The sequence below is a fragment of the Peromyscus californicus genome, unplaced genomic scaffold, assembly GCF_007827085.1.
Source record: "Peromyscus californicus insignis strain IS unplaced genomic scaffold, ASM782708v3 Scaffold_11__1_contigs__length_118956290, whole genome shotgun sequence".
In the NCBI taxonomy this organism is placed as follows: domain Eukaryota; kingdom Metazoa; phylum Chordata; class Mammalia; order Rodentia; family Cricetidae; genus Peromyscus; species Peromyscus californicus.
The window spans coordinates 70,974,721-70,993,772 of NW_026294402.1; the positions used below are offsets into that span (position 1 = coordinate 70,974,721).

The window sequence follows — 19,052 nt, forward strand, 5'->3', positions numbered from 1 at the left end:
GAGAGATGGCCCAGTGGTTAGGAGCAGTTGTTGCTCTTGCAGAGGCCTGGAGTTCAATTCCCACCATCCACATGATGGCTCACGACCATCTATAACTCTGGTACTAGAAGATCCAATGCTTTTTTCTGCTTCCTTGGACACAGGCGTGCTTGTGGTACACATACATACAGACAGCACACTCATATACATAAAATTAAATAAATGAATCTCAAAATATGAAAGAAAAATCCCACTGGTGAATAGCAGTGGGGAAGCAAGAGCATTGTTTATGCCAAAGAAATGAGATTTAGCAATTGTAAAACTACCTGTTCAATGACAGTGGAGTCAAAGCCAAGCTAAATTAGAATGCTTCTGACTTAACCCAAAGAAGGCGGGAAGACAAATAAGAAGTTTGGCCTCTCTTCTTCCTTTCACCCTCTTTTGCACATGTAATGACTCTGTGTGCATAATTTATATTTTCCAAAAGTCATCGAGCTCTCTGGCCCATCCCAGTGGATCTCACATGTTACTGTTTTTCTGAAGCCCTGACTGATAAGTTTACACAGGCTGCAGTTAATTTGCTCCCAGTGAGAGGACATTACTCGCTTATTAGAAGCAACTTTGGGGCCAGGGGCAATTGATTTCTTAAGTAGGGTTAGAAGAAACTCAGAGCCATGAAAACTAGATTAATCTTGAAGTGGTAATGGGAGCCATTCATTTATTGATCAGTTTCTCATATTTAAGAGCGTGGTCTCTTTCCCATCCCAGGAGAGGTTCTGGAGCACATACAGCGCAATAAACAGTAGAGACTGGACTGAGCAGAAAATCAAGTTTCAGTCTCAGGTCTGTCCCTTATCAACTGTATCACTTCGAAAACATGTCTTAGGCTCTCTAAGCTCACTGTTATTTATCTGTAAAATAAAGAAAAGCTTAGTGCATGCCAAACAAAACTCTGATGTATATTAAATATATGCATCTTGGAATAATGCCAGGTAGAGTAATTACTTAAATAAATGTAACCTATTTTGTTAAACTGCCATGTTATCCAGCAATATCCCCCTGGCTTCTCTAGAGTCCACTTCCCATCCTCACTGATTTAAACAAACACATGAACCGTATTGAGCAATGAAACATGAACAGAAAGACACATGTTCCTTCTAGATGGGAATTTTGAAAGTAAACATGTTCACTGTCGTAAGCTTTAGTTTCCAAAGGAGGGCTATTTTGTCAGCCTGAGCCTCGCAGATGAGCAACAGTGAGTCACCAGCGCTGATCAATAGTGAAACTGTACTGTGATGGTAGAAAACAATAGCAGCAGAGCCCCAACTTCGTTATTATTAAAAATCATTAGCAGCTCACAATTGCTTACTACCATACAATAATCCAAACTACACAATCTAGGCATCTACTATCAGGATGGCCATTGCAAATCAGGGAGAAAGCAAAGGCAAATGAATGCAGATGTGAGGAAATTAAAATGTAAGTCTATAGAAAGTGAGTTTTGTTGCAAGGAAGAGTTCCAGATTTCTGATGACTGTAAAGGGAACTTTATGTGCAGGGTGAATTCAACATCCGTCACATAGGCAAAAATCACTTATTAAAGGAATCAAACCATTTAATGTTTGATTTAAACAGAGAGACGTGTCACATGGATTTAATAAATTGGCTATTTTGGTCAGAAGTGGAATGAAATGTGGGAAAATTATTTGACCTAAGGTCGTCTTCTCTGAGCTGTGGCTGTCATACAAAAATGTCTTGCGAATAATAACAGGACAACCACACTCACACAAGGCCAAAATTGTCTTTTAAAATTTGTTCTGCTGTCTATGATAACAAGAACTTTCTTGTCTTCTGTGTGCAATAGAAGCAGCGCAGGAGATGGAAAGAGGATGCACCATTCTGAGACTCCAGAATTCTACTTCTCTTGTCCTTTTTCTCTTCTACTTTGCTTTCAACTCCTGCTTCTTCCAACTTCCTTTACCCTTATTTACGCAGTGAATTTTTTTATTAACTTTTGACTGAGTACCTTTTACTTTAACCGATGTGCAATTGAACCATTGTGGTTATGGAAGAGAAAAATAATGGAACAGCTTAAACCATATATGTATGATTTCAGTTTCCATAAATTATGATATTCTCCAGTTTTGGAAAGAGTGAGGGAGCAGTACTCATTCCTGGAGAAACTGGTTGACTCCAGCCTCAGAATAAAGCAGCCATTGTTCAGTTTGAATTCAACACTAGCCTTTTCAAGCACACACGGAAGCAACAGAATGAAAGTCAGGCATTGTTTAGAGAAAGAACAACAATTTCTAAATTTTCTAAACTTGGGCTTATAGTAATCCAACATTTGCAGACTTGAGTTGTCATTCTGTATTGAAAGTTATAATACAAAAACTGTGGAAGGTATACTGCAAGAAAACTCACAAATAATATAGGTGTTTTGATTCTTAGAGAGTGTGGGTCATAAGATAGGTATGAAGTCCAACCTTGACATCCTGACCCCTACCCCTTCTCAACAACTAATCCCCTTCTCTTCCAATTATCAGCACCTACTCATGGTTGATCCTAGCATGGGTTTGGGTCCAAAGAAGAAATTACGAGTAACACTGGCATCTAGGCAAGTGTAGGAAACTTGCCAGCATATGACTTCCTTAGTTCTTGTTTCTCAGCAACAAGATGTGTGCAAATTGTGTGAAATTAACAGGGCACAGGGACTCTGGCAGACAGGAAGACAGAATTTAAGAAGGGAGTTGAACTTGGCTTTCACTCAGGACTGTATAATATTTCAATGTACACAGAAAAATCACTGACAATTTTACTTCCCACAGGAATTCACAGTAGCTACTTCACTCCTTAGAGAGCTAGCAAAAGACCAGGAAATCAAAAATATGCCAACACTCTGGACAGTGATGTATTTATTGAGTCATCATCTCGGAGGAAGGTTGAGGGTATCAAAAAGTCTAAAGTTAGTCAGAATACTAAAATGTACATCAAGCACTGAGATCCACTTGCAGTAGCCACCAAAGGAGGAGGGTTAGCATATCGTGGGGTCTGTTAAAAGTGTACATTCTCACCCTGTTCCAGACAAACCCAATCAGAAATTTTGGAAGTATAGTCCAGGAATCTGACAGTCTTTCCTTTTGATTTTTAGAAGGATTGATGTTTCAGGACTACAGAATAGGGTCAAGTGTGACCTATGTGTATTTGTAAACTGTATCTCATAACCTCATCTGTTTTAGGCAGATCGCTCCCATACATTGTGTACTTCATTGGGTACATAGTGGTTAAAAGAGTTACTCTAACCCCCAAAGCATAGAAAAACAAAGCAAAAGTAGGTAAATACGACTCTATCAAATTACAAAGTTAAGAAGGAAACACTGAGATGATTGTAGAGGCAACCCTCGGAATGTGAACAAAACATTTGACAAGAGCCCAATTTACAGAACTTAATATAAGGAACTCAAAAAACATAGGTGGAAGCTTAAAATATGGGTGTCTATTTGTTTAGTAAGTACAAATCTTTCATGGAAATTACTAGTGGCTTTGGGATATTAGAATATTATGAAATATTATAGATCTTTGTTCAATTTATTCTTTGTATCTAACACTGTGACTCTTCGAGGAAATTTTTCCTGTCTTTAGCCACTAGTGGTTTTTAATTTTAATTCTATAAATAGGGCTGGGTATGTAGCTCAGTAGTAGAATGCCTCATAGCATATAAAAGAGCTTGGGCTCAGTTCTCAGCACTGAAAATAAAACCTATAGATAAACTTTTGTTAGGATTAAACTATACTATTTATGTAGAATATGTATGTATGTATGCAAAAATATATACCTATGTAGAAAATTCAATACACATTTAAATAAAAAATTTCAAGACAGGGTTTCTCTGTGTAGTTCTGGCTGTCCTGGAACTCAGTCTGTAGTCTAGGCTGACCTTGAACTCAGAGATCTGCCTGCCTCTGCCTAACAAGTGCTGAGATTAAAGGTGTGCACCACCACTGCCCAGCAACACCTTGAAATACTTTAACATTGATTCCATTTGCATCTTACTGCCCTAAAGACACACAGAGTTTCTATCAATAGCACTTTATGGAACATAATAAATGATATATTATGTCTTTCTTAATCTTTTTAAGAATGTCTATCCACAACATGTGCCAATTTTATTTTAAAACATTTACTTGTGAATCAAAGACTATGCTTAATTTGCACTGAGAGTGTGTATCCAAAGCAAACTTGAGGTTTAAGGATGGATAATTTACTTCAGATAGTCTCTATAGTTGCTGTTAGATATACAAGCTTTAGAAAATATTTTATCTGATTATATCTCTGTTATAACGGAAAATACCAGATATCTATTACACTCAACATAAAATCATACATTTCATAGATAACATAATTACATAAGCTAGACAGAAAAGTTCCATAGCATAATGAAACTGTATGTTTACATTTAAACCTGCCAGTCTTCTAACCTAAAACTTCAGGCCTCTGTGATTAAAGGCCTGTGTGAGTTTTTATAGACAGTTACTGAAAACAGTGAGCACTGCGAACATCTGATTAAGTGTGTGCCTATCACAATGGGTTCACCTACAGAGCAGACACTGTGGTGACACTCGTTCTGCTAGCTTATTCTTGGGGTGCGGTCGGCGTGATCTGAACAAGCATCGACGCCTCAGAGAAGCACCTGGGGAACAGCTTAGGAAACTCATGCACCATGCCTCATTCAGTCCAGGTGGTTCTCACTTCAAGTTCTAAGGAGAGTGGAGATTGAGGGTAAGCCAGGCTGACAGAAATGTGAGAAGAAATGCAGACACTGTCCTTCAGGTTTTACTTTTGAGTTTTCTAGGCTTCCGATTGTGAGTAGTTTAGAAAACAAATAAAAAGGGTATATTCTATTCACCATTAATTTGTATCAGTTTTTATGGAAGTGACAACAGTCACATATATATTTTTTATAGAGTGACAAATTAAAAAAAAAAAGACAAACAAGGAAATACAAATGAGCTATAGCTTTGTAGTGACAACAAAATCCCTGATTCACTTCTGCCTTAAACTTCTTCCCCAGAGACCTTGCTAAGTTGTAGCTGGTAACTGTTAACTCCTCAGGAGATCCTGGGGAAATTCATGAGAGGAAATGTAGAGGAAAGCAGACCCTGAGTAAATATGCAGAAGCAGGCAGAAGGGAAAAAATCCTATTACTGGACAAGTCAGATGGCTCCTGGGATGGTTTGAATGTGGTGGTTTGAATGAGGCCACGGGCTGTTATATCTGAAAGATTGGTTTCCCAGTTGGTAGAATTGGTTAGGAAGGATTAGGAAGTGTGGCCTTGTTGGAGAAAGTATGTCACTAGGGGTTGGCTTTTAGGTTTCAAAAGCCCATGACATTTCCAGTTAGGTTTCTCTTTTTTTTCCTGCCTTGCATGTATGGATCAGGATGTAAGAGCTCAGCTACTGCTCCAGCACCATGCCTGCCTAATGCCATGTTCCCTGCCATGATAATCATGGACTTTTAATCCTCTAGAAATGTGAGGCCCAATAAACCTTGTCTTTTATGAGATATTTTGTTCATGTTGCCTCTTCATAGTGATAGAAAAGTAACTAAAACAGTTCTTGAGAGAACTTCATCACTGTTAAGAAAATCAAAAGTGAGGAGGTCTATCAACCTTCCCCATGTGATACCACAGTAAGTATTCTGTGTGAAGCAGCCTTCTCTGTGGCAATCAGAGGGGTATGTGGAAGGTAGTGGAAAACTAAAGATTTAGTGGATCCAACTCAGATCTAATTCAGCATATTTTCTGCTTGAATGCTAGATGACTCCACATGGATATCCTGAAGGTGTCTGAAAATAAGTTAGTTCATACATGGAGTTGTCATCAAGGAGAGAACCAATAAGAAATAGATGGACTACATTCCAAGTTATCTCATGACCTTTAACAATTCTTGATTTAAGGAGTCGTCATTCCTGTTTGAGTAGTTGTAAGAAAACCACAATGAGCAGTACAGTAACTTTGAGGCTCAGGATTAGTAACAAGTTAGCTGTGAGTATCACAAGCCTGAGAGGAAAAAGAGATGAAGTAAGTGTTTTTGGAATCCAGAAGGACAGATTCATGTAGAAATTTCCACAGTGATAGAATGTTAATGGAAAAAGGAGAGCCTAGGATGATACCTTGAGGTATTAAATATGTCATTTTTTTTTTCTGTTGGATAAACTCAACTGAAAGAGTAAGGCCAGGAAACCTGTGCTGTGTGATGGAGAGAGGTGGGATAATTCTGAAGATGAAGGTGGCACACTGGACTTCCAATCCTAGTCTCATTCTTCCTTGTGTGCAGTAGTTTTCCAAATGGCACCATGGTGGAACAATTGGCATCAAAAGCCTATTTTAATGAATATTCTTAAAACAATCCTCACAACTTCAACTTCCTACAAACACCTAATTCCAAGTTCCTTTCCATTTCAAGTACTATTTATGAAGAGCATCAATTTTCTCATATGACATCTATAATTTCTCTTGTTAGTATCATATGATCATTCCAAACTATTCATTTCTTTGTAATATTTATCACTTCTCAGAAATTGGCTTATAAACTTTTTACTTTTTAATTTTTTTTGAAATTATATATGTCTGTACCATACATTAAGCCTATTCTACCTGCCTATTCCAGACTACTTTACTTCTGCTTTCGTTACGTATGTACTACAGGCCTTCAAATATACAATTCTTGTGTACTTCTTTATTTTTCAAATGTTTGAGGGGTTTATTTAGATCTAATGTGTTCCGAATTGTGCCTCCAATTCTTAGTACACTGACTGATGTTTAGTATGTGCTCAGTAAATGAGTGTTGAACAAATTAATCACTGCAGATGTTTAATTCTTATTAGTTCAGTATTGCAGTCCACTTTAGAGATAATTCTTAGACTTTTCCCATCCATTGTTTCCATTTATTGCTGGTTCACTTTTATTCATTCAGAAATCATTCCCTCATTTAAAACTTCTTATTGTGTGAATCTTTTCTGGGGAGACATGAAAATATCTATGCATCCCGGGTAGGATGCGAACAACAGACCAAAGAGAGGGTTTGGTGAAAAAAGAGTTTAACTAGGATTGCTTACAAGAGTGTGGGTGACAGTGTGCTTACAGACAGACACATGGGAGGCTTACAGGCAGCTGCACTGCTGAGGAAAGACTGCTCCATCCCAGTAATGGTTAAGCATCTATACGCCCTTTGGGAGCAACTTTATCAGCCCTGTCCTCTAGTAACTCTTAACTGTCTATAATTCCCTCCAAAGGGAACTTGTAAGCCACAGCCCCATGACTGAAAATAATGGACCTAATGTTATGCAGGCTTTTGAGAAAGATCTGTTGACTCTTTAAGTAGGCAACAGCCATGTGATGGCAAGCTGAGGGACAGAAATGGAAACCATAGATGCAGTCACCAAGAGTTGCAATTTATTGAGAAAAACAGTGAAGAAATCGTTATAGTGAGATGTAGTGGTCTAAGGCAAAGAGAAGTAAGTATTGGGGAGACACGGAGCAAGGGTCCTTGGCCCAGCGCAGAGGAGGCATGTTTCTAAAAGGCATTCCCCCAAGGACAGAAGAAATGATGGGGTTGACAAGAGAGCCATGATATGTAACATTCATGGTGAGTCTTTAGACCTAAAGGGGCTTTGTGTTTCTGATATCTACTCCCTCAATAGCTAGGTACCATGTTCTAGAGACAGGTGACTTTAAATTTTCTAAAGTATTTGATGTTGTGTCCTTCTGCTGTTTTCCTGTATTGTTGCTCTTCTCATCCAGGAGATAAAATTCTGTTTTAGTAGCGACACAATGACTCCTAACAATATTCTGCTATATTCATTGATTATTGTTTTACTCAGCTATCATCAGTGAAGCATCCTCCTGCAGTAGGTGGATAGTAATACAGAGACCCAAAAGCAGACAATGTGAAAAAGTGTAGGGACTTTGGCACTTTCACTCCCAAATGGGATGCCTTCGCATTGAGAAGGGCTCATGGAACTAGGCAGAAGAGAAAGCAGAAAAATTATAAGAACCAGAGGGGATGGATGACACCTAGGAAACCATGTCTTCCAGATTCAGTAGGACTGATGTACATATGAACTTTTGGAAACTGTGAGAGCATGCACAGGACTTGCACAGGTCCAAGCTAGATAGGACTCCAGTGCTGAGAGGGACAAGAAGACAAAATTTCCCATCCCTAACCAAGAAGCTATCTCTTAATGACAACAGTTCAGAAATAGAAAAATTAGTTTTCTCTAGTGGGTTTACAAGTCGCACTTAAGAGCAGAACCCATGCCTAGCAGTAGATGATCTACACAAAAGGAAATCATTGGTATTTTTGTAGATTTTTTTATGTGTGTCTCATATTGCTTGTTTAAGCATTTATTTGCCTCACTGGTCTTGTGATTGTAGATTATGGTTTTCAATTTTGTGTTTTTATAGTTTTTACTTCTTACTGTATATGAATCTATACATGTGTGTTTCCTGGGTTTTGTTGGGGGGGGTTGTTTGTTTTTATTTGCCTGTTTATTTTCTAAAGATCAAAAGGGGTCATGACTCACAGGTTGGTCGTGACCCACAGGTTGAGAACCACTGCAGTGGGCTGTCCACAATCCTTTATGGTTACCAATTTTTATGGTAACCTTTATGGTACCAAAATTTACCAAGTCTTACTTGCCTGCTTTCAAATGTAAAGTATTGCTTTTTAGTTGCCCTAAATATACAGAACCAAATGTTAGGTTCAAGTTTAATTTAATGTAGGTACTTTAATTAATAAAAAATGAGACCAAGCAAGAGGAAAATATTTTACCTCCAATTGCAAATGTATCTTTAATACATAAAATGTATCTTTTACTAGCCTGGTGTTCTTGGGTTATTAAATATTTATGTTTTGTGTGACTGAGCAATACAACCTTAGGATTCTGAACAGTGAATGGTGATGTGATTGTATGCATTTGTAGAGTGTATATTCATTAATTGGTGGATATATTTTCAAATAGTTACACTGACGACAAGCCAGAACAAAGCAGTAATGTAGAAAAAACTATAGAAAATGGCAATGTAAGTGTGACTTTATTATTACAGAATTTCATGATGATTAATCAGCAAAGAAAAATTAAATTCACAAAATACATCCTTATTGGGGTGACTTTTCTTAGTCACTGTAGTTGCTTTATGTATTTATGGACATTAAGACACCAGACTAAAAATAAAATTCAGTATGATTTAAATTATAAAATTCATAAGGTGTCAGTTTTTATTTTTAGAACCAATCATCTAACTGAATATGTTTAACATCAATGATTTGTTTAATGATTATACACAAAGTAAGAATATGTAAATAACAAATATAGCCAGCATTCTCATTAGCATTTTCATTTGATCAAGTTAGTGGGAAATTATAAAATTGTTCAGAAAAAAACCCACATACTCTAACTACATTGAATCATATTATGAGAAAAGTTGATATTTGCACTGATACCATTCAAGCAAAAACTGCTACCTTTTTAGATGGCACTTTTTGTCTCCAAAGGAAATGTTATCAACTAGTTATGACATCACTACAAGTATTTACTCAAATATTTTTAGGAAAAAGAGCAGATCTGTGGTGATTATGCTATATTACTGTGCCAGGCATTGTTGTATATAATGACTGAATATCGTCAAATCCATCTTAAATCGTATTATTGGCAAATGTAATTCTCCGCTGGTTTACTACAAAAACTTGGACTTGATAGTGATCTGTGGCTCACTGAGTGATGACACCTCCAGCTATTTCCATAGGTGAGGGATCTCTTTTTTTACTTGATATCCTATGGGAAAATAAGAGAAAAAGTTCATATGTTAGTGTCAGATCATCACAAATGTGCATGCTTATGTTTGGTGATGGAGTCTTTGTTGAGGGATGAGGATAATGAAGATTCTGAATGCAAAGTTTCAAGAGTGGAATATTCTAAGGCCTCTCTGAGGACTACCATATATTTACTATGGTTTCCAAGTAATCATATTTAATGGCCTATTTTTAAGTATGTGAGTTTAAAACTATAAATTTCTTGAAAATTTATTTTAAGACAGGCTATTTTAATTTAGTATGACTACATAAAACACACGTGAAGCTCTTCATAGTGACTAAGGGTAAGTATCAACAGTGGTTAGACAGGCTGCTGGGTACATATGACTGAAATCTCTTAGGAGTATACTCTAATTCTATTTTGGGGGCAGGCGGAGGAGGCTTTGTGCTTGATGATGTGTGTTTTATTCTGTTCTGTTCATAAAAAATTTATTTCGTTTTTGCCATGTTCTTAATTTTGGGTCTGATTACAGAACACAGTAAATTTTAAATTACGTGGGAAATAATTTCTACTTAATAATATGAATAATTTATCTTCAACATATCCATTAGAGCTAAGGCTGTGACTCAATGGTAGAGCTCTTGCCTTAGCGTGCACTAGTCTACTTAAGTTCAATCCTCAGTACTGCAGAAAAACTCAAAACAAACCAATAAAATACATACTAGAGTAATTCAAGATTTTGTGTTTAATAACAACAACACTCTGTATCTTTTAGAAAAAGAATTGTGCATTTTTGTTCAAACAAAGAGGAAATATAATTATAGCGAGTTCATGGGGAGCTCTACTGCACTGTCTATCTGTGGTGCAGTTTTGTACCCTCACGAGCCCACTTAACCAATGTGAACTTTGTATGACGTGTGTCGATAACAAGTAATGATCAAGCACCATCTCTCTACGTGTTTTATTGGGCTAGCAAACTGTGTTCCTTCAAAACAGGGTGATTGTTGTGAAATATCCAGGCAAGCAGAATGACTGAGCGGTGCTTCCAAATATTTAAAGCCATATAAAGGAAAGTCAATTAGCTTCACGTTTCTTCCCTTAGAAAATGATTTTTAATTATTTGGATTTCAAAAAAATATATTGGAACCAATAGAATATCTTTTAGAAAATGTTTAAGGTCTTGGAGCAGTCTGTTTTGGTAGATGTTAAACTAAATGTTTAGAAAATGTTAAATGATTAGAAGAGTTGAAACCAAGAAGTAGATACATTTTTAAAAAATCTTTGTTGCATTTAAAAATAAATGAATTTGAGTGTCACTAGGCAAAGGATCCATTCCATTTGCCATGTACATGACCCCTTGCTATGGCTGTTTACCTCCTCATTTTGTTTTTTTGTTTGTTTGTTTGGTTTTTTTTTTTTTTGGTTTTTTTAGACAGGGTTTCTCTGTGTAGTTTTGCACCTTTCCTGGAACTCACTCTGCAGCCCAGCCTGGCCTTGAACTCACAGAGATCTGCCTGCCTCTGCCTCCTGAGTGCTGGGATTAAAGGTGTGTGCCACCACCGCCCGGCTCTCATGTTGTTTTTTTATTATTCCTGCCTGGTTGTCAAGTCCAGTAATTAGGTTTCTTAGCTTGCTTCTGAGAAAGCAATATGTGTACATTTACTGTTCAGTTGATTGAGCAAACTTTCATTTGTAGTTATCAAATGTCAAAGAGAAACACATAAAGATTATTGATATTCAAATTAAATATATACTTGCATTCATGTATAGTGAATGAGAAAATGAGCATAATACTTTTTTCTTTTTATTTATTCTCTCATATAATACATTCCAACTGCATCCTCTCCCAGTTGTTCTTTTAAATTAAAAGTAAGCAAGTTATCTGTTGTCAGCACTAAGTAAGTTAAGATATTTTCAAATTCAGAGATTTAGAAATGTAGAAATTGACATATTCTGGCAATGAAAGTAGCAAAGGAAAAATATTTGCAAAGAATACATAATATCAGATGGTGGCACTCTTTTTATTGGTATGACATGAGGCCTCATTGACTATGTCTTTCAATAAATATGTATTAAAACTTGAACAAAACTTGTCAATATATATGAAGCTACAGTGATGAATAGGTCTTCAGACAAATGTAACTAAATTATACAATATGTGTCTTATGTGAATTGGTCATTTTTCTAAATAATGTGACCTGGAAACTTCATAGTTTAGTTCGCTGTAGGAAAACCTAGGGGGAAAACTGATAAACACTTTTATTGGAAGGAATCCATAATCCATCTGTACCTGTAAATTCTTCATGAAATCAACCCCCTGTAGTCATTTCCCTTACATGTGAAGTCTAAATGATGTTTCCATAGACCAATCCCACATAAAGCTATATTGAATACCTTCATTCTCAGGTCCTGGTATTGTCCATTCCCTCCCTTTTGAGTTACATTTACTTACCTCAGCTTGAGCATCACCAAGAAAAGAATTCCACAGGTAACAATCATGCACAGGACAGCATAGACTAGTTCTCCTGGGAAGGAAAGATGAGCAATTCATTGGGTATGCTAATGTGGATGGGAGCGGGGAGCCCAGCAAGTTTCAATCCACCTAAAGAACTACAGGCAGTTAAGGAATGCTGAGAACTGGAAAAATACTCTTCCCCAAGAAAGAGCACATTAACTGGCTATCCAATACCACATGGCCAGTCTTGAAAACACACATACAAGTAACCTACAAACTGAGATGGTTATATTAGTAATATATGTGCATATACTTATACATATGTAGCAATAATTAATGAATGAAGAGGTCATGAATTTGAAAGAGAGCAAGGAGGTGTGTACGGGAGAGTCTGGAGGAAGAAAAAGGAGGGGAGAAATGATGTAATTATATTATGATCTCAAAAAAAAGAATTTTTTTTATTCATTGGATTTTTAGAGACAATAAGCATTATTTTCATAGAGAATTTTTAACTGACCATTGAAGGGAGACTTGAACCCAGTCAGAGTAATTTCCTTTGAATGCTTTCTTTTATATGAGGAAATGTCTTTGACATTAGGAGTTGGATAATCTGAAAGAAAATAATAAAAATTATATTGAATATTTAAGACTTATACTTTGTCTTTATCAAATCATTATTTGTTTCATATTCATAAATGACACCAATCCAGTTCCATGACACCATTTTTATAAATCCAATGATTTATATGAAAGTGGAAATGCTAAAACTTTAATAGTGTGTCTCTGCCATGTTTAATCAGCCAACTTCATTGAGGAAATCTTTTCCCTACAAGCCTTGATTAGAAGAAAAGACCCCATGTTCTAGGATGGCTCACTGAACCTTGCCCATGGAGGAGAGACGGGAGAGGGTAGTTTTAGGCTTCCCATTTGGATACTGGAGAAGACTCCTTCACACAAGTGATTATTTCAATGTGTTTTAAATATATCACATTTTCCAAAGAACTGCTGATAAATGGCTTCCTACAAAGGAAAGTCTCTAAGCACGCTGGTGCCCCTCCGCTCAGACCTGAAATCCTCTGCCTTAGTTCTTCGATCATATCTCTGTGCTCTCACCAAAGTGAAGACCTTCCGTTTCTATCGTTGAGACTGACTTTTACCTTCTGGAAGGGCTACTGCTGGCTTCTCTGGAGACTTAGTTGTCTTGGGCATTTCTGAGAAATTCAGTCCTTTTAGATGTTGCTTGCCTTACTACTCTAAAAGGCATGCTTCTTTGTGGCCAGGTCAAAAACTGTATTTTCCTGCTGTGTATATTATTTTCACTGACTTTTACCCTTCAAGAAAATAAAATCTTGATGATTAATTAATGGATCTATTATAGCTGATTAATCACACATAGCATCAGCTGAATTCAACAGAAAGAAGAATGCAAAATGAAATAGCACGCAAGCAAATTTGTTTGGTGACTCTGGTCAGATTGGAAGCATTTAAGAAATGGGATGAAGGAAAGCCTCCACATAGGAAAGCTTGGCTGTCCTCTATTACAGATTGTTGCATGAATTCCCAGACCTAGAAATATAACTATGAATATATATGTATATATATATATATATATTTACAACATTATAGTTCATGAAAACTGGGAAATGTATACCCAATGACATCCAAGGGTAAGGCTCCGAGAGAGAAGGTAGACTAGAAGATATACTACGAAGCATGCAGCCAATCTTCACCCCATATAGCCTATTGCCAGGCATATAAGTTCTACATTACTAATCATCAGTACATTGGGAAATTCAGGAACAGAAATTTCTAGGTGGATCAGAAAGAAACCCAAATAAGAAAAAAAAATTGTAAAAAATGATTTGGCATTAGAAACTTATTTTCAGGAACTCTAACCTCTAATTCATTTAAAACATTTTTAGTTCATACTATTTTTCATCTCCAGGTCTTAGTAATTGAAAAATATACTCTGTCAAAAATGAATAGGTGTACAATTTGGGCATTTTCCAGTTTTGTGTTTATGAAACACATTTTGTTATTTGTGTTATTGCCCTGAGCCATTTATACTAATGGTTCTTGAAGAGAAGGATTCATTTTAATCAACTTGTACATACAGGCTTTCTGTAAAATAAGTGATAATGCAATTGTAGCTAATACATAATAACATGAAGAACAAATGATCCTTTTTTAATTTTACAGTATTTTGGTAGTTTTAGGCATTATCATGGACTCTGCAAATATATATATTATATATATATATTATATATACACGTTGGCTGATTAATTATTCAAATAATATGATTTTTTCTGGAAATTCTATCCTAGGGATGCTTGTCTTGGTTTGCTATCATAATTTAACTTATCATTGAGCATGAAAAATCTATTATTCTGGCAAATTATGCAATCTTTTGTATATAGAACTAAGATAATTGCTAGATGGCTAGAAAAAAGTAGAAGAAATTATTTTATTCAGTAAATTTCACTCCCATGGTACTCGTGATCAAAATCTAAAAGGTTAGTGACCTAAGTTTTAAATAGGATTCCAGGAAAATGTATCTACTAGTCACTATGCTACTTAAATATTGCTCCCTGGCAGGACACTGAGTATCAGCAAGAAAGGCTAGAGTTACCAACGGTTTCTTGGCTACTGAAGCCCAGTGGATAGTTTTTCTTAACTTTTATGAAAGGTGGGGTTTTATTACCATAAAACTGAAGTTGGGAGAGTTGATAGTTACCTCAGTCCCATATCATCTGTTGTCTTTATTATAATCTACATTTTAGAGAAAGGAAATGTTTTTTAAATACATTATAAAATTTCTGTACATTTGGTGGTAAATCTAGATTTACTTTAACATTATACTAAGAACAAATTTAAATAATATTATCTTCAGAAATATGGAAATTTCTGTTTTTTTTGTTTTTTTTTTTTGTTTTTGTTTTTCAGCATTCTCACAGACACTGGAGGTGTGTCCTTGACCCCATGTACCTCTTCAGTACTGTGTGCAACAGGTCTATGGTCTGATGTCATCACTAGGTGACTGGGTCTCAGGAAATCTCATGCCCCTGTCTCATCCTCTTCTCAGTAATACATGTTGGAGCTGTCTTCAGAAAACTCCATTCAAGGATCAAGGGTTTCACACGAGCGGTTACACTGAAGCTAATTTTTTTCAAGACTACTTAAAGTCGGCCTGCAATTTTCCCTTTATTTTTCACTATTGGCTCTTTGTACTATCTCTCATGTTTAAATGCCAGAGTGTTGTAAAATTCAGTACTAAAAAGATGATTTTAAGTGAATTGCAGACTTGCCCAGTTATCTTCTTTTATATTTGCTTGCATATCATAAGCTACCATTAACACCACATTAAATTTAGATTTTCTTATTTTAAACTAATTAATTTCATCTTTTTTTTGTCTCAGTAAATGATGTAACTATCCAATATCATTCAGAAAATTTGGAAAGAATCCTTTCTCTTCTGTTTTCTCTCAATCATGTGACACATTAGCCAATTACTCCTGCTGATCTTACCAAATACATATCTGAATTCTACTCTTAATTTTTATCTACTAAATAAAATTTAAATGAATCACACTGATAAATATTCCCAACATGGTCAATTTATCTTCCTATTTCTGATCTTTCTTGCCTCTAATCAACAGAAACAGAATGACCTATTTCAAAACCAAATCAAATAGTGTACCATTCTTTTGAATGTATATATACTTAAACCCAGGAACTCCGAAATGTTTAGGGTCTCCTGCACAGTCTATGGATATTTCAGAACAACTCATCCTTGCCTATTCTACTCTCTCTCTCCCTTCTGTCCATTCCTTTCCTCCCCTCCTTTCTTTTCTTCCTTCTTTGTTTATCAATCAGATGACATTTTATTGCTGGATCATTTGGCATTTGCTCTTGCCTGTTTCTGGAGCAGACTTCTCTTTCAAGTGCCCACTCAAAGAGCAGCTTCTTGGAAAGATCTTCCCAAGCCATTTTATTGAAAAGGATCCATTGTTATCTATTTTAGAAATCTGACTTCAAAAGGCACAGTATTTTAAAAGATTTTTAGGAGAGAGCATTTTTAAACTGTTTTCTATGCAACACTAGGTCTGTCTACCTTTACACATTAGGAAAATATAGGGCATCAGAAGAAAGTGATTGAAAAAAATCTTTTCTTAGACAAAAAATCATATGCAGTTCTAAGACAAAAGTGTTTCTGTGTGTGTGTGTGTGTGTGTGTGTGTGTGTGTGTGTGTGTGTGTGTGTGTCTGTGTACATGTAATGAACTGAAACAGATAAATTAAAATCAAATTTCTCAAGGTGGTATATCATGGAATCCAAGAGCAAAACCTTGGAAAGCATGGGTATATGTAACTGGTAGACTAACATTTGTGTATTGGGATGAGAACAGAATAGTCTTTGAGGATTCTTATTTTTTAACCAGTCAATAGAAAGCAGGAAGACACAATATTAAATGTTCTTTGTCCACAAATATAAACACTAACTTCAAATCCTTTAGTTTACTAAACACACATGTACATAGATACCTGCCCCATGATTTTTTTTCTTGCTTTTAGACACTGTTGTACATAATTCTATTCTCTGTCTCTGGAGCCAAGCAGATCAACCACCTAACTCCACGTTGCTACTCCTGCTTTCTACCAAACTATAGGATACAGAAAAGAGTTTTAGACAGTATTTTGACTGATCTTTTGGCGTCCAAACTATCTTCTAGATTTGTGTAGGAAATTAGAATTTGTTATTACTTTGAATTTAGGGAATCAATTAGAAGAAGAATGACCAAGTGTGACAATCCATAGCACAGAAGCCATGATTAACTTAAAAGCCGGTGTCACAGCTCAGTCAGTAAAGTGTTTCCTGTGAAATCAGGAGGACCTGAGTTCATTCCCTAACACTCATATCAAAAGCCGTATGTGGTGGTAACCTTTTGCGTTCCCAGTGCTGGGGAGGCAGCAGCAGGGAAATGCCTGTGGATGGATGATATCCATCCTTGGTGAATTTGTGAATCTCAGACCCCCGTAGCAGACTTGTCTCAAAATAATTATGTGAGAAAAATCTTAAAAAGGAAATATTTAAAAAAAGAAAAACCCAAGGTAGGTGACTTCTGAGGAATGACTCCTGAGGTTGATTGATTTTCACATGTACATTAGTTTCATTCACACATAACCATGCATACACACAAAAGCATATAGAAGCACAATTAAAACTAGACTATTGTAGCTGCCAATGGTGTCATATTTAAGGGGATTCTGTTCGAAGCATGTTAATTATACGTTAAATTATATTGTGTAGAGGATCTTTTCAGGGCTTTGAAGTTTTACATTTCATCATAGAGATGAGACAGTAAGTGGTATATTATAAAATACAATGCCAGCTGGGTGGTGGTGGTGCACGCCTTTATTCCCAGCACTCGGGAGGCAGAGGCAGGTGGATCTCTGTGAGTTCAAGGCCAGGCTGGGCTACAGAGTGAGTTCCAGGAAAGGTGCAAAGCTACACAGAGAAACCCTGTCTTGAAAAACCAAAAAAAAAAAAAAAATTAAATATAATGCCTTATTTTTTCTAACCATACAACATACAGAAGTTTAGCTTTCTGAGTACAGCAAATAAAACCTGTGCATTGATTAAAAAAAGATACAAATATGCAGCATTTCAGTAAGAGTGTGATATTGCTTATGAGGTGTAAATAGCAAAAAATATATGGGGTAAGTGAGAGAAAAAATTTGTGCAATCCAAGATATCCATTATGGACTTGACATTCTCTGTTTAGGAAACCACTTTAATTCTTTAATGTGTGTTTGTGTGAACATATGTCACAGCACATATGTAGAGATAAGAGCACAACACTGTGGAGACAGTATTCTCCTTCCAACTTTATGTGGGTTATGGGGATCAAACTCCGGTCTTCAGGCCTATGCAGCAAGTGCTTTCACGTGCTGAACCATATAGCTGGCCCTTAAAGAGTGAGTAGTTGAGATCCTGAAAACGAATATCAGCCTATATCACAAAGCATAGGTTGTCCTGAGAGGCCTGTGATCCCTTTAGGTAAATCACTTTATTTTAAAATACTGGGCTTTGAGCATTTAAAGTCTCCAACTGAAGTCACTTCCATGTCTCATGCACACTCACAGGGATTGTCCTTTATCTGTCGGCAGCTACAATACGGAACTGGAAAAACTTTAGTACACTCGTATTAGTAACTTTTCAGTGGGAGAAAATGAGTGCATCGACTTTAGAGAATCAGAAGTGTGGACTGTCAGTTTTTAGAGACTTTCCCACAGGTTCCTCCCTAGAACATGTTTAATTATGCTCATAAAGGGCATTTTATACAAATATAAGTATTAAAATTTTAGAGAAAAAAAAACCCAATCATTTAGAACCACATTGTGGTTGTTCACAAATGCTTTAGGTTGTCTCACAAGATATTAGCTTCTTTGTAAATATGTGTTTTCTAACTATTCTGTTGCTTTACATAAGCCTACAAATATATATTGATGATTAGAAATAAAAATAAGTTCAAGCACTGTAGACAACAGGGTTCATGAGACATGGGTAACATGAGGAGAGGCCAGCTATTGGTGTCTTGCATTGGCCTTAGGATCTCCTGCTAATTTGTTAAATGTTTGGATTGGACTAATATTTATTTTGCTTTTAAATCTGTATCTGGTTTATCATTCTACTAAATTAAGGTAATACTTTTTAGCTAATAATGAAAATTAAGCTAGGTAGAGCATGTAGCATAAAGTAGAAGCCATGTTTTTTTCTTCTTTAGACAAGTATGTTTTGATAGTA

At 36.1% G+C, this 19,052-nt stretch overlaps 2 protein-coding genes across 3 annotated transcripts in view; one reads left to right on the plus strand and one right to left on the minus strand.

Annotated features, from left to right (window-relative positions):
- The window catches only part of Hmgcll1 (3-hydroxymethyl-3-methylglutaryl-CoA lyase like 1), a 205,687-nt gene that overhangs the window by 144,685 nt on the left and 41,950 nt on the right, over nucleotides 1-19,052 (plus strand). The window lies entirely within an intron of this gene.
- Gfral (GDNF family receptor alpha like) overlaps nucleotides 3,726-19,052 on the minus strand; it is a 52,767-nt gene continuing 37,440 nt past the window's right edge. The window contains exons 7-9 of the mRNA XM_052714773.1: nucleotides 12,765-12,857; nucleotides 12,245-12,317; nucleotides 3,726-9,813 (exon numbers count right to left, since the gene is read on the minus strand). Of these exons, the coding sequence (XP_052570733.1) occupies nucleotides 9,750-9,813; nucleotides 12,245-12,317; nucleotides 12,765-12,857 (230 nt within the window). The 3' untranslated portion in view covers nucleotides 3,726-9,749. The remainder of the gene's footprint in view (nucleotides 9,814-12,244; nucleotides 12,318-12,764; nucleotides 12,858-19,052) is intronic.